General features: G+C 37.2%; 1 protein-coding gene across 1 annotated transcript; it reads right to left on the reverse strand.

Annotated features, from left to right (window-relative positions):
• Positions 1 to 5575: 5575 nt before the first annotated feature.
• On the reverse strand, positions 5576 to 6514 carry LOC139001238 (olfactory receptor 5AP2-like). The gene has a single exon (XM_070402956.1). It carries the CDS (start codon positions 6512 to 6514, stop codon positions 5576 to 5578), a length of 939 nt encoding a protein of 312 aa, XP_070259057.1.
• Positions 6515 to 14835: the final 8321 nt, after the last annotated feature.

The following is a 14835-nucleotide window of genomic DNA, read 5'->3' on the forward strand; positions in this document are numbered from 1 at the left end:
GTTCATAGTAGCATCTATATATATAAAAGGCTAATATGCTGTGTCTGACCATCCTACCGGTCACTATGATGTGCACTGACCACCATGGGGCAGACACTCAGTGCAGGAGCTGCCGTGACATGCACTGGTCATTTACAGAGAAATGGCACCGCAGACCTGGCGACCACAAAGCAACACTTGGCTTCCCCCAAGTGGGACACAGGCCCCGTCACCACCCTGGAGCAACAGCCCACTAAATTGCAGCTGATGTTGCCGAGACCCCATGGCACAAAATGTGGCCCACAGCCCAGCCCAGCCCAGAAATGGTGACTGTGGGCGCCGGGTAATGACGTCATGTAGCAACACCCAGCTTCCATTCCCTAGTGACTAGCCTCCTTGCAGTTTCTTCAGCCCAGGAACATGACTTGCTTTATAGCCAGGTGCAAACATTTTACACTTTAACCAAACGTCTTTCTGTGCCTCATCTCATTTGACCCTCACAGAAATCCTGGAGTAGGTAGATAGGAGACTTGGTGGAATCCTATTTTCTTTTCATTAGCCAGAAAATGGACATTTAGAAAGCTTAGAAACTAACCTGACTGAAAAGAAGTAAGAAATGGTGGACCTTGAAAATGACTGCAAGTTTTCTCCCTTCGCAGAACATAGTCAATCACTACTGCAGTTAAATATTTTACCCTTTGTTCTCCCTGCATGATCTACTATAATAATCTGCTTCATGTTGAAATTTACTGCTGTATTGCTGACAATTACCTGAAAGAGAAGTTGGGGTGCCTCACTGGGCTGGAAAACGTTTAGCTAAATCAGAAAGCAGGTCTAATTAAGCAAGTTTATCATAATAATAAAAAGCTAATATGCAAATGATCATCACGCCATCACATGTAACAACTGAACAGTAGGAGGTGGAGCTTGATGGGGGATGCGAGGCTTGCATCTCTGTCAAGCCCCGCACTCACATCCTAGCCTTGCATCCCCTGCCAAGCCTGGTGGGGCTTGACAAGGGACTGAGGCTCGCATCCCCTGCCAAGTCTGGCGGGGAGTGATGGGGGACCTGAGGCTGTGTAACCCACCCAACGAGTCTTGATGGGGGTGGGCCGGCTGGGTATGGATCACAAGTGATTTCGAGGTATGGGAGTTGCCGGGAACTTGACTCTGGGTCCTGTGGCGCCTCAGACTCTGACAGGAGGGAGATTTTCATATACATTTTACTAATTTTCTTTCATCTCTGACACTTCTATTATAGAGAAAGGGCAAATAGCAATATTGAAATATTTCCTCTAATTAATTCCCTTTTAATGTGTATGAATTTCATGAACTGGGCCACTACTCTATATATATAAAGCTCTCGCTGGTGCCAATCACACACGTGTGTTTCAATCTGTCATTGTGAATCATGAATTTGGTTGACACTTCTATTATATAGAAAGAGTGAATAGTGATATTAAGATATTTTTCTAATTAATTTCCTTTCAATGTGCACAAATCTGTGCACTGGGCCACTAGTTACTAATGCTAGCCAAGCAAGATGAGGAAGCAACCTATGTACTCATCAATAGATGAATGGATAAAAAAAATGTGATATACATACAATGGCATATTATGCAGCCATAAAAAAGAATAAAACCCCAAAACACCAATCAGGAATAATATATGCACTCCTATATTTATAACAGTGTTGTTTACAATAGCTAAGATCTGGAAACTACCCAAGTGCCCATCAGTAGACGAATGGATAAAAAAGCTGTGGTACATTTACACAATGGAATACTATGCAGCGATAAAAAAGAAAGATCTCATACCCTTTGAGACAGCATGGAGGGACCTTTATATTGTTATGCTGAGTGAAATAAGCCAGTCATAGAAAGACAAATATCACATGATTTCATTTATCTGTGTAATCTACTGAACAAAATAAATTGACGAATAAAATACAGTAAAAAACGTGGAAGTATGGAAGAGACTGACAAATCTCAGATGGAAGTGGGGCAGGGGGTTGGGAAGAGATTACATAACTCATGGACTCAGACAATAGTGCAATGAAGACCTGGGGTGGGGTGGAAGCCAGGTGGAGGGGGGTAATTGGGTAAAGTGGGAGACATCTGTAATATTCTCAACAATACTTTTCTTTTTTTTAAAGTAGGAAGTTTGCACAGAAATCAGTCAAGGGGTAGTTTTTAACGGCATGATGAGATCTTTGCATTGTTTTTAAAATTGAATTTATTGGGGTGACATTGCTTAATTAAATGATACAGATTTCAGGTATACAATTCTCTAATACATCATCTGTATAGTGTGTTGTGTTTGTTCACCACAAGTCAAGTCTCCTCCCATCAACATTTATCTCTCCTTGACCCTCTTCTACCTCTCCCACACACCCTATGCAGTATCTTTCGTGATTTTAGGGATCTTGCTTTAGAAGCACAATAACTCTACATGCTCTGATGATTGGAAGATTAGAGTTATTAGAAGTTACACACATATATATTTGTGTGCATATGCATATATGTATATATGTATTATATATATTATATACATAAAATCTGGCCATGTTCTCTGCAGCGGTGCTGGCGAGCAGTGCAGCCAGGCACCAAGACCATTTGTGCCAGGCCCAGGCCAAGGCAGCTCAGGCCGGTGCTGTGCCCAAGTCTGCGCAGCTCATCAGGCCGGTGGGAGAGTTGGAGAACTGGTTTAATTTTTAAAAAATTAATATATTTAATATTTTTAATAAAGTACATTTCGTTGGTGGAAGATTTTAACAGTGATTAAGAGGTTCTGATATTTGATATAGTCTGTGAAAGACAAAGTATTTGAGATTGTTAAAGGAAATATTTAAAACATAGTAAAATATTTTTATTTTGTCTTAAAACTGTGTTCAATAAGTAAAATAACCAGCTGAAAATTGCATGTTTTAATGTGTTATTTCATTCTTATGCTGTTTTAAGCACATAATATTAAGCGCACTTTATACATTAAAGGGATATATATGAAAAACCTAAATGAAAAACCTGTATAACCTTTAACTCTGTCCTCCAGAAAGCAGAGAGAACCTCCATATTTCTATAATGAATGAATGAATACTCCGAAAACCTAAAATTGTATAATGTTTTTCATAACTAGATTAATAGATAATGGATAATAGTACAAACATCATGTACAATAACTTATTTTAAGTTATTAAAATAGATTTTAGCATTGCTTAACATCCAACCATAAAGTAATGACCACTATTGAAATTGTGTTTAGAGTACAGTTTCAGTTTATTTCACAGATACACAGAGAATCATTTTAACTCATTACAAATGAAATACTAATGTAAATATTATTTTGTTCTTTGTTTTATTTCATTGAACATAAATTATCGTTAATAACCTAGGGAATTTCAGTTTTCTAAACAAATTTTGTTAATCACTCTGGGCATTTTATGTTTTTAATTAATTAGTATTTTCTATGAAAATGTAAAGTAAGATAAAGTTCTTTTTTTCTAGTAGCCATTAGAGTAGGTCAAGATCCTTTATCACCCACTTCATTCATGCAGTTTCTGTATAATTGTCAAGAGCATGTATTTATTCTCCAGTGTGAAGGCAAGAAGGGAAAAACACAGTCTGATGTGAAGAATAAGAAGTGCAATATAACTCTAGAACTGCTGCCCTGTCCAGGTGGCTCAGTTGGTTGGAGTGTCCTCCCATGTGCCAGATGGTCACAGGTTCAATTCTTGGTCAGGGCACACACCTAGGTTGAGGATTCCATGCCTAGTCAGGGCACATATGGAAGGCAACCAATTGATGTATCTCTTTCACATGGGTCTCTCTCTCTCTCTCTTTCTTCTTTCACCCCTCTCTAAAATCAATTAAAAGAATTAAAATAATTTAAAATCTAGAACTGCTGATCCTGCTGATCCTTGGGACAGAATGATCAGAATTAATAGATCCAAAAAGTTCTTTACATAAAATAATTCCTTATCTGATACTCAGCTTAGGCCAAAGGAAGAAATACAGGTGAATTTTGTGAAGATGAACATATTAGAATAAAATAAAGTTCTTTTTCTTCTTCATTGATAAAACTCCTTTTAATTTTTTGTTAATCCTCACTGAGGATATTTTCCCATTGATTTTTAGAGAGAGTGGAAGGGAGGGGGAGAGACAGAGAGAAAGAACTATGTGAGAGAGACACATCAGTTCGTTGCCTCCCACACTCACCTCAGAGACCATGGCGAGGGACGGAGCCTGCAACAAAAGTATATGCCCTTGACCAGAATCGAACCCTGGACCTTTTGGTCCAGGGGCTGACACTCTATCCACTGAGCCAAATCAGCTAGTGCCAAAGGCTCCTTTTTATATCAGTCTTGCAGGGGACATACATGCATTCCTTCAATAATTTTTTATTGAATGTAGTGGGTTGATGTTGGTTAATAAAATACAGGTCTCAGGTATACAGTTCTACAATACATCTGCTACACTAGTATATTGCATTGTGCATTTACCATCCCAAGTCAAGTCTCCTTCCATCTCATTTATCCTCCCTTTATCCTCTCCTACCCCCTCCACCCTTATCCTCTGGTAATCACCATACTGTTGTCTGTGTCCATGAGCCTTTCCTTTTTTTATTTGCTTAATCGCTCATTCTCCTCATCTAGCCCCCAACTCTACCCCATCTGACAGCTGTTTGTTCTGGGTCCATGAGTCTGTTTCCACTTAGTTGGTTTATTTTGTTCACTAGATTCCATATGTACTGGTAAGTGAAATCATGTGGTACGTGCCTTTCTCTGATTGGCTTGTTTCACTTAGCATAGTACTCTCCAGGTCCTATTGTTGTTGCAAAAGGTAATATTATCTTCTGTTGTGTGTGTATGTGTCTGAGTAGTATTACATTGTGTAAATGTACCACAGCTGTTTTATCTACTCACCTACTGATGGGAACTTGGGCTGCTTCCAAATCTCTGCTATTTGTAAACATTGCTGCAATGAAAGTTTTTGAATGGCATCCTGAAAATGAGCATTGTAAATAGCAAAGTAGAAATAATGGTGAACAGGTCAGGCAAGGGCTTTGCACTTATAAACCTTTGAGTTAGGGCAAGAAAATTTAAATTTATATTATTATTTATTTACTACTTATTACTTCTAAGTGTTATGATGTAAAATTACAGTATGATGCCAGTACATAGGAAGAAGACAAAAAACAAACAAACAAAAAAACAACACCTAACTTAAACCACTAAAACTCCCTTGTGACTGAGAAAGTTTATTAAACTCATTGTGTTGAAAAATGGAGCTTTAAGGAGGATAAATTTAATTGGCAAGGAGGGAGATGAGACTATGCCCATATTTCTTTGGGAGATACTCATGAATAGAGAGAGTGGTATAAAAAGACCCTCTTTGCAAAACAGTAGAGTAAACCTATCACTATTCCTAAATTTGAAGAGATTAAGATTGGTAATCACTGTATCTTACACTCAATTCAGACACAAAGATAGATGAAGATATAGGCAGAATTGTACTGGTGAGACTACAGGACACTTGTCAAAGTACCTGAACTTGAGCTCTCAACATCTCTAAATAAAACTTTTTGGGTGAACATGCTTTCACCCAGAACATAACTTAGTGCCTAGTGCTTTTCTCAGGGCACCTTTAACAGCCTTATTCCTTAAACTGTAGATCAGTGGGTTTAACATGGGGATGACAACTGTGTAAAAAACAGAAGCCACTTTGTCCGTGTCCAAGGAGTAACTGGAGTTGGGTCTGAAATACATGAACAAGAGTGTGCCAAAAAATACCCCCACAGCGGTTAGGTGGGAGGCACAGGTAGAGAAGGCTTTGCGTCTGCCCTCTGCTGAGTTCATTCTAAGGATGGTGGTTATGATGTAGCTGTAGGAGAGGAGGACAGTGATGATGCTGGACCCCACAACACAGCTACAGGAAATGGTTGTGGCTATATCAATGATGGTTCTATTCAAGGAGGAGAGAGCTAATAAAGGTGCGATGTCACAGAAGAAGTGATTGATGACATTGGAATTACACAATGATAATGGAAAAGTGCAAGAGGTGAAGATTGTTACATCCATCAAACCTGCAATGTAGGCAATGGCCACGAGCCGGAGGCACACTCTCCTGGACATGGCACTTGTATAAAGAAGTGGATTACAGATGGCTACGTAACGGTCATATGCCATGACAGACAGCATGACACATTCCACAGCTGCAAAGAACCCAAAAAGAAACATCTGAAGAAAGCACAAATTGTATGGAATCCTTTTTTGCTCAGATAAGAAATCAACCAGCATCTTGGGAGCAATAGTGGAGGAGTAGCAGACATCACAGAAAGACAGGTTGCTCAGGAAATAATACATGGGTGTGTGAAGGCTGGGGTCCATGTTGATCAGCAGGATCATCCCTAGATTGGCGATCACGGTGATGCCATAAACCAGCAGGAAGAGCACAAAGAGCCCCTGCTGCACATCCTGTCTGTCAGAAAGTCCTAGGAGTATGAAGTCAGTAAACACAGTGCAGTTCTCAGCAGCCATCATTCAGGTCTGGAAACCCCTGGTGTTAAAGAAGGAAGTGGAAGAGGGGTTGACCTCATATTACTATTTTTCAGTATCTAGAAGAAGAGATAAACATTGCTAAATATGCTATAGGTAAAATGACTCTCCTTGAAACATACCCAATTTATTACAAATTGTGGAAGTGATTATGCTAATAATATTGCCTACATTTGTATTGCACTTGATAGAGTTTGCAGTTTAGTTTAATTAAAAATCAATCATGCTATTTTCATACCAACCTATATAGCACTTATGATAATTTTTACTACTTCTATCTTATATTAAGAACTTGATGTCCTCAGTGTTCTGGTCCAGATAACTCATTTGGTCCAGATAACTCATATATTCTGACAATACTGGTTTTTTTTTTTTAGTGTTGTAGAACTATTCTATTCTTAATAGAGAAGTGTAGTTAGTGAGAGGTTCAGGTAATGAATGCATTTCTTGGTTATTTCTTCCTTCATCAATCCATTTGTGAAGCAGGCAGAGTGATTATGGGTTCCTACATATAACATTCCCCCAATACCCCATCAGCCCCTCAGGTCCTATCCAGCCTTAACAAACAAGGGATAGAAATGGTCTGTGATCCAGGACCCAGTGGAGCAGTGAGGGTGGTGCTTGCTGGAATAGTTTTGGAGGATCCTGGAGAACGTTATGTTAGGGTTCACAGTCAGGAATATGCCAGCACTAATCATGCCTCTTCTGACAGCAGCTGTTGCTCAGGGGAAGTGATGGAAGCTTTTGGGATACTATTAGCACAGGTGACCTAGAAGAAAGAAAGAGAGTATGGTCTACCATGTGAACACTTCAACTCTAATTTGCTGGAGTCCACATAATCTATTATTCACCAACAGATCAGATTTCTAAGACATTTAAAAATACTCACCGGTGCACAATCCCATTATTCTAGAAAGATTCATATCGAAGCTATACCCTCACACCAATTCCCTAGAAATTCTAATTTTGTTTTTTTGTTTTCATTGACTCTTATTTCATGTGAAGATCTCCAAATTCGTCCTCCCTTCGGTGGTGTTGGTGGTTTTGGAGAGGCCAATGGAATTCTACGTTCCACTGCCATATTTTACCCAATCAGTCACATTGTATATAATATCATGTGTGACCTCCTTGATTCTGTGGGAATATAAAGTCGAGTTGAGGGTAGATAAATGTGAGAAAAAGAACATATGAATATGGATCTAGTGATCAATGTGCAGGATTCCAAACCCTTGGTAAAATTCTCTAGACATGTCATCAAAAACTGTTTTCCATGTAAAAACGAATCTATTTTTTAAATGTACAAAAATAGAGCTTAAAATTTTAAAATAATTAAAAATGAGCTACTACCTCCCAATCTATGCTGACATTTTATTGTGATTATATCTATGTGCATTTGTTTAAATAAATAAAATATATCTGTCTCTACATGGCTTTCCTGATATCACTGGTGTCCTTAAGCCTAATACTAAATGAACAATTGTCTATATAAAGTCTTTCTTCCAGAAAATGGTTGTCTGATCCTGAGAGATGGCCATCTATATATATAATCTATATATATAAAAAGAGGTAATATGCAAATTAGGCCGGGATGCCATAATAGGTCATGACTGGACAGGAGGAGGTTGTGTGTGCAGGTGAGGCCCAGACAGAGACGAGTGGGGGGCGGGGGGCCTTCCTGAGCTGGCAAGGCAACTCCAGTGGCCCGGAGCAAACACAGGCAGGGAGACAGGGGGAGCCTGCGGCGGGGAAGTCAGATGCGGGTCCTGGCCAACTGAGGTGCCTGTCTGGCCTGCGGGGTCCCTCCTTTCGAGATTTCAATCGCAGGATGGGCCTCTAGTTATCATATAAATGCATGACAATGCTACCAAGGAAACCAGGTTTAGTTAAGGCTCCCTGTTGCATGAAACAGGAAAAGAGCACTGTAGGTTGCCCAAAATACCTCTGTACTATAAGCAATATTTTAACAACATAAAAAATAATAATTTAACTGAACATTCTGTGAATTTAGTATGCTAATTTCAAAAGCATATCTTGAAGCCATATTGTGTAAAGTAAACTGCTAAAGATTTAAGATAAAAAATGGATTCCTGTAGTTGTCTACAATCTGATAGTAGATAACCCTTGCTTTTATAAAACCACTTACATTTATACATATATATATATTTATACTTTTTGAAGTCATATACTTATTTTTTTCTGTATGCCCTACACTATTATCTGCTATTGGATTTTATACATTTCCTTTGTGTTAATAAATTGATAAGCAAGTAGTGTTTTAGAGTGCATATACTAACTACATATTTTCTCTGCATTAAACATGCTTTTATATAACTCATTTTGAATTTGGTCAACTAATCTACTGAAATAATTTTAATGAATTAGCATTGCCAGGGCAAAGCATATTCAAAATTTATATTTTGATGAAAAACTATCTTTCCCCCTAATTGTAGATATTACTGATCAATCTGTCTCCCAGTGTTCAGTTATGAGAGTTAAGACTACAACACTGTTCGAAACTGAAAAACATTAGATGTCAGTGTTTTTATTCGGTGACAGTGTGATATTGCAGATAAATTATTCTGTCACTGTTTAGCACAATCATCATAAATGCTGAATCCTGTGATCATCACTTGTATTATTTCATTTTCTTTTTTCCACTTTTCTTGGATTATAGTCTCTCTGTTACTGGTTTCTAAGAGCTTGGTTAAGATTAAAGATGTTAACCATTTCTCATGCCCTATTTTTGTTATTATTTTACTGTAGCGTTTTACTTTTTGGTTGAATGGAAGTTGCGTATTAAATATAATCATGTTCAGCCCTTACCGGTTTGGCTCAGTGGATAGAGCGTCGGCCTAGGGAATAAAGGGTCCCAGGTTCGATTCCAGTCAAGGGCATGTACCTTGGTTGTGGGCACATCCCCAGTGGGGGGTGTGCAGGAGGCAGCTGATCGATGTTTCTAACTCTCTATCCCTCTCCCTTCCTCTCTGTAAAAAATCAATAAAATATATTTTAAAAAATATATAATCATGTTCAATTTTTTTTAAAAGGCAAATGAATTTTCAGAATGAACACATCCCTGCACTAAACTCTGAACTAAAAAAAAGAACATAAGCATTTCAGAGACAGTCTGCAGTGGTCAACAAACTTATTAGTCAACAGAGCCAAATATCAACAGTACAACGATTGAAATTTCTTTAGAGAGCCACATTTTTTAAACTTAAACTCTATGGGTAAGTACATTGTTATTAACTTAATTAGGGTACTCCTAAGGCTTAGGAAGAGCCACACTCAAGGGGCAAAGAGCCACATGTGGCTCACGAGCCGCAGTTTGCCGACCACCGGTCTAACGCTTTAGCATTAATAGATGTCCAATGTGATAGATTTTCACTAACGAAAAAAAGTCTAGTTTTATCACTGACAACGGTACTGCATATGTTAGTAAATGACAAAAATTATCTTGTTTTTCTTTTATTATTTTATGTTTATTGTTGACACTATTGCAGATGTCTCCATCCCTCCTGCCCCCTTTGCTCACCTAAATGAAACTTTTTATGCTTCTGTTTTGGTGTGTGGCAACATAGTGTTAAATGAAACTGAAACACGTTTTGCAAGATTCTATCACTTACCTTCCCTGGTTTGTGGAAGCACTTAGAACCCATTTGTATGACTGATCTTTGCCAAAAGGACATATTCCCTTTCAAACCAAAGAGATGTGATAAAAAGAAGTATAAACAAAATAAAATGTGGAAATTGACATATCTTTTCATTTTAAGCTGCCTGTTCCATTTAAATGAAAATAGGTACAGGAAAAATAAATGTTCTTGAGATACATAGGATTCTGTCTTGTTTCTATGAAAATTATTATATTTATGTGTGTCTATTGATATATGAAAATTTGAATTTGGGCAGTGGTCTAATTTTTTATTTGTTTAGACAAAAACTATGGCCTGGATACTTTTAATGTGTTATCTCTATTATTTTCAAAACACAGAGCAAATCTTAAATTTATGCATACAGCAATATCTCCTATATAGTGATAAAAGGTAATGGTTCACTTATGAACCTTTATTAAAATATAAATAAAATATTTAACTTTCTTATAATAATGATAAATGTGGTCAGAGGAATTCACACAGGTCTAACAAAGAAATATCATTGTTTGGCCATTAGAAGGAAGAATTTATTTAACTGAGTAAGCAGATATAAAGTGATTCATTAACCAAATTCCCAAACCTGGATTCTTCATTTTTCCAAAAGTAAGGTTTTTCTTTGCCCTCATTCTTTAAATTAAGCCATTTGGAAACCTACCTGAAATGAGCAAGTCTTTCTGTCCTTATCTCTGGTACTTCAACAGTAGGCAGATTGCATTTTATTTCTACCTCGTGACTGTTGGGACAAATCTCTAAAGCCTCTGCCTCCACTCCTCTGTGTTGTGAGAATATGATTAATTAGATTCCACTTCTGTGTTTTCCCCTGTGAATGCTGCAACAACTTTAGCAAAGGCTCAAAGTTTTAATCCTTCACTCCTTTGAGTAAATTGGTGAGTGTCAGACATTTGCCAGACTTTATTTGAATGCTGTGCTTCATGGCTACCATGGGGTCTACATTCTCCTCCAGTGAAACCAGATGTCTGATGAACTTAGATTTTCATCTGCTTTTCATTTTTATCCTGTTTCTTCCACTTCTGAAACACCTCCTTCACTTCTCACTTAGAAATATGGTCATGTCACATATTACTATTTTCATTAGTTATTGTCTGATTCCTTCCCACAAGTACACATCAACTGCCCTCATTGCAAGGATTTTTTTGACTGTGTAAGGGTGGCAAACTTTTTCCTTCTCCTCTTCTGTTTTTTTTTTGTTGTTGTTGTTGTTTTTTTTTTTTTGGGGGGGGGGGGGACTGGCCTAATAGGAAATTTGCATCACACAAATTAACAGGAGAAAGACAAATAGAATTTTGCATGGAGAGGGGACCCATACCAAATGTGAGACTCAAAGAGGTGACCAAAAGACACAGATTATGTACCTTTAACACAAGTACACAACAAATATGTGAAAAATTGAGGAATTGACAAGACAAAAGGGTTTAAGATAGGAAGACTTAAGTAACAAGTTTTGTTTATACAACCTTCCTAGCTCTACATTTCCTATCTCTGGTGTTAAGAAAGCAAATATATATTGTTGCAAATTGAATACCAATGTGAGACCTTTTGTCCAGTGACATTGGAGAATGCCCTGCTCCTTTACCCCCAACCTTCATTTACGCAGCTTCTTAGAGTTGTCAATAGGACCATATCTGTTCACCAGAATGAGGGAAAGAAGGGAAAGCCACAGGCTGATGGGAAGACTCTGAAGTGCAATGTAAATCTAGAGCTGCTGATCCTGGGGATGTCTGCTGATGTAATTGGGGCAGAGTGAGGAGAAATAGAGGATCTGAGAAGTTCTCTACATCAAATGATCCCTGCCCCTGATACTTACTCAGCTGAGACCAAATGAAGCAGTACAGATGAATCTCTGTCAGATGATATACTAGAATCAAATAAAACAAATTGAGATTTTTTTAAAAAAATTACAAAAACTCTAAAATAAAATAAAAATGAATTTTTGGGGGATGAATATCCCATGGCTCAATTTTATAGGGGGCAGTCATTCATTTATTCAATAAATGTTTTAAAATGTCATGTGCAAGCTGAACATTATAAATAGCAAAGTAGAAATATTGTGAACAGGCAGAAAAGGGACTTGCATTTGTAGACTATGAGTTGGAGCAGCAGCCTTTTAAATTTTCTTATTCATTTTTTACTACTTATATATTTCTGTGATGATGGAATATTTATAAGCTAATCCTGGTACATAGGAAGGATACAAACATACCTCTTATTATCCACTAATACTGTATTCTACCTGAGCAAATTTATTAAACTCATTACCAAAACTGAATCATAATAAGAATAATTTGAATTGACATAGGTGGAGAGGTTATGATATTCACTGGGGCATACCCATGAACAGAGAAAAGGTGTATAAAAAGAACTTTTTGAAAATGAATTTATTAATACTCTCTCTAGTTTGGAAAGCAGATTAAGGTCAATAATGACTACTCTGTACATTTTATTTAGGCATAATAATAATTAATGAGTACTCCAAAAACCTGAAATTGTATAATGTTTTCCATAACTGGATTAACAGTTAATCAATAATAGTATAAACCTCATGTACAATTACCTTACGTTATTAAAATAGATTTTAGCATCTCTTAACATCCAACCACTAAGTAATGACTACTATTAAAAATGTGTTCAGAATACAGTTTCAATTTATTTCACAGATACACAGAAAACCAATTTAAGTCATTGCAAATATAATGGCAATGTAAATAATATTTGTTCTTTGTTTTATTTCATTGAACATAAATTTTTGTTAATAACTCTGGGCATTTCATTTCTTTTTTAAAAAATTAGTTAGCAAAATTCCATGAACATGTAAAGGGAGATAAAATTCTCTTTTCTAGTAGCCATTAGAGATGGTCAAGGTCCCAAATCCCCAACTTCATTCATGCAGTTTCTGTATAGGTTTCAAGAATATGAATCTGTTCTCCAAAGTGAGGACTAGAAGGAAAAGCCACAGTCTGATGTCAAGACTATGAAGTGCAATATAATCTAGAGTTGCTTCCTTGACTGGTGTGGCTCAGTTGGTTGGAACATAGTCCTGTGCACCAGAAGGTTGCAGGTGTAATTTCCCATCAGGGGACACACCTAGGTTGTGGGTTCCTCCTTGGTCAGAGTGCCTATGGGAGGCAACCAATGGATGTATCTCTCTCACATCGATCCTCCTCTCTCTTTCTCTCTCCCCGTCTTTAAAATCAATTAAAAATTAAAAAAATTAATCTAGAACTGCTGATCCTGCTGATCCCTGTGGCAGAATGTTTAGAAATGAAAGATCCAAGAAGTTCTCTACATCAAATGATCCTGGTCTCTGACAGTTACACAGCTTAGGCCACAAGAAAAAGTACAGGTGGATTTTGTGTAAGGTGAACATACAAAAATAAAATAAAACAAAGAAAGTTTTTTTTCTTCTTCATTGATAAAGGCTCCTTTTTGTATCAGTCTTGCAGGGGAACACACACTCATTCAATCAATAATTTTTAATTGAATTTATTAGGTTGACATTGGTTAATAAAATACAGGTTTCAGGTATACAATTCTATAAAACATCATCTGTATATTGTATTGTGTGCTTACCACCCCAAGTCAAGTCTCTTTCCATCACCATTTATCTACCCTTTACCTTCTCCTCCCGCCCTCCACCCGCCTTCCCTCTGGTAATCACAGCACTGTTGTCTGTGTCCAGGAGTCTTTCTTTTTTTTCTTTTGCTTAATCCCTCACCCTTCTGATCTAGCCCCCAACTTTCTCCCCTCTGACAGCTGTCAGTCTTCTCTGTATCCATGAGTCTGTGTCCGTTAGTTTATTTTGTTCACTAGATTCCACATATAAGTGAAACCATATGGTACTTGCCTTTCTTTGATTGGCTTTATTTCACATAGCATAATAATCTTCAGGTCCATCTATGCTGTTGCAGAAGGTAAGATTGCTTTTTTTTGTGGCTGAGTAGTATTACATTGTGTAAATGTACCACCACTTTCTTATCCACTCATCTACTGATGGGCACTTGGGCTGCTTCCAAGTCTTGGCTATTGTAAATATTGCTGCTATGAATGTTTTTGAATGGTATCCTGAAAGTGAGCATTGTAAATAGAAAAGTAGAAATAATGGTTCACAAGACATGAAAAGGCCTTGTATTTATGGAACTTAGAGTTAGGCAGGAGGATTTAAATTTATTCTTATTATTTACTACTTATTACTTTTAGGTGTTATGATGTAAAACTTATAGTATGATGCTAGTACATAGGAAGAAGCCAAAAATGAGCTAAATTAAGCCACCAAAACTCCCTTCTGGTTAAGTAATTTTATTAAACTCATTTTTTTAAAAATGGAACTTTAAGGAGGATAAATTAATTGAGATGGGGGAGATGTACTATGCCTGTATCTCTCTGGAACATACCCATGACTAGAGAAAGTGGCATAAAAAGACCCTCTTTGCAAAACAATATAATGAAACAATTGCTACTCTTCCTTAGTTTGAAAAGATTAAGATTAAGAGTGAGTGTTTCCTATACTTAATTTAAGCACAAAGATAAAGAACTATCCAGAATTGTACTAGTGAGACTACAGGACACTTGTCAAAGTACCTGAACTTGAGCTCTCAACATCTCTAAATAAAAATTCTTTGAGTTAACATGCTT

The sequence above is a fragment of the Myotis yumanensis genome, unplaced genomic scaffold (assembly GCF_028538775.1).
Source record: "Myotis yumanensis isolate MYYU_CA2020_CCGP unplaced genomic scaffold, mMyoYum1.0.hap1 SCAF_219, whole genome shotgun sequence".
NCBI lineage: Eukaryota > Metazoa > Chordata > Mammalia > Chiroptera > Vespertilionidae > Myotis > Myotis yumanensis.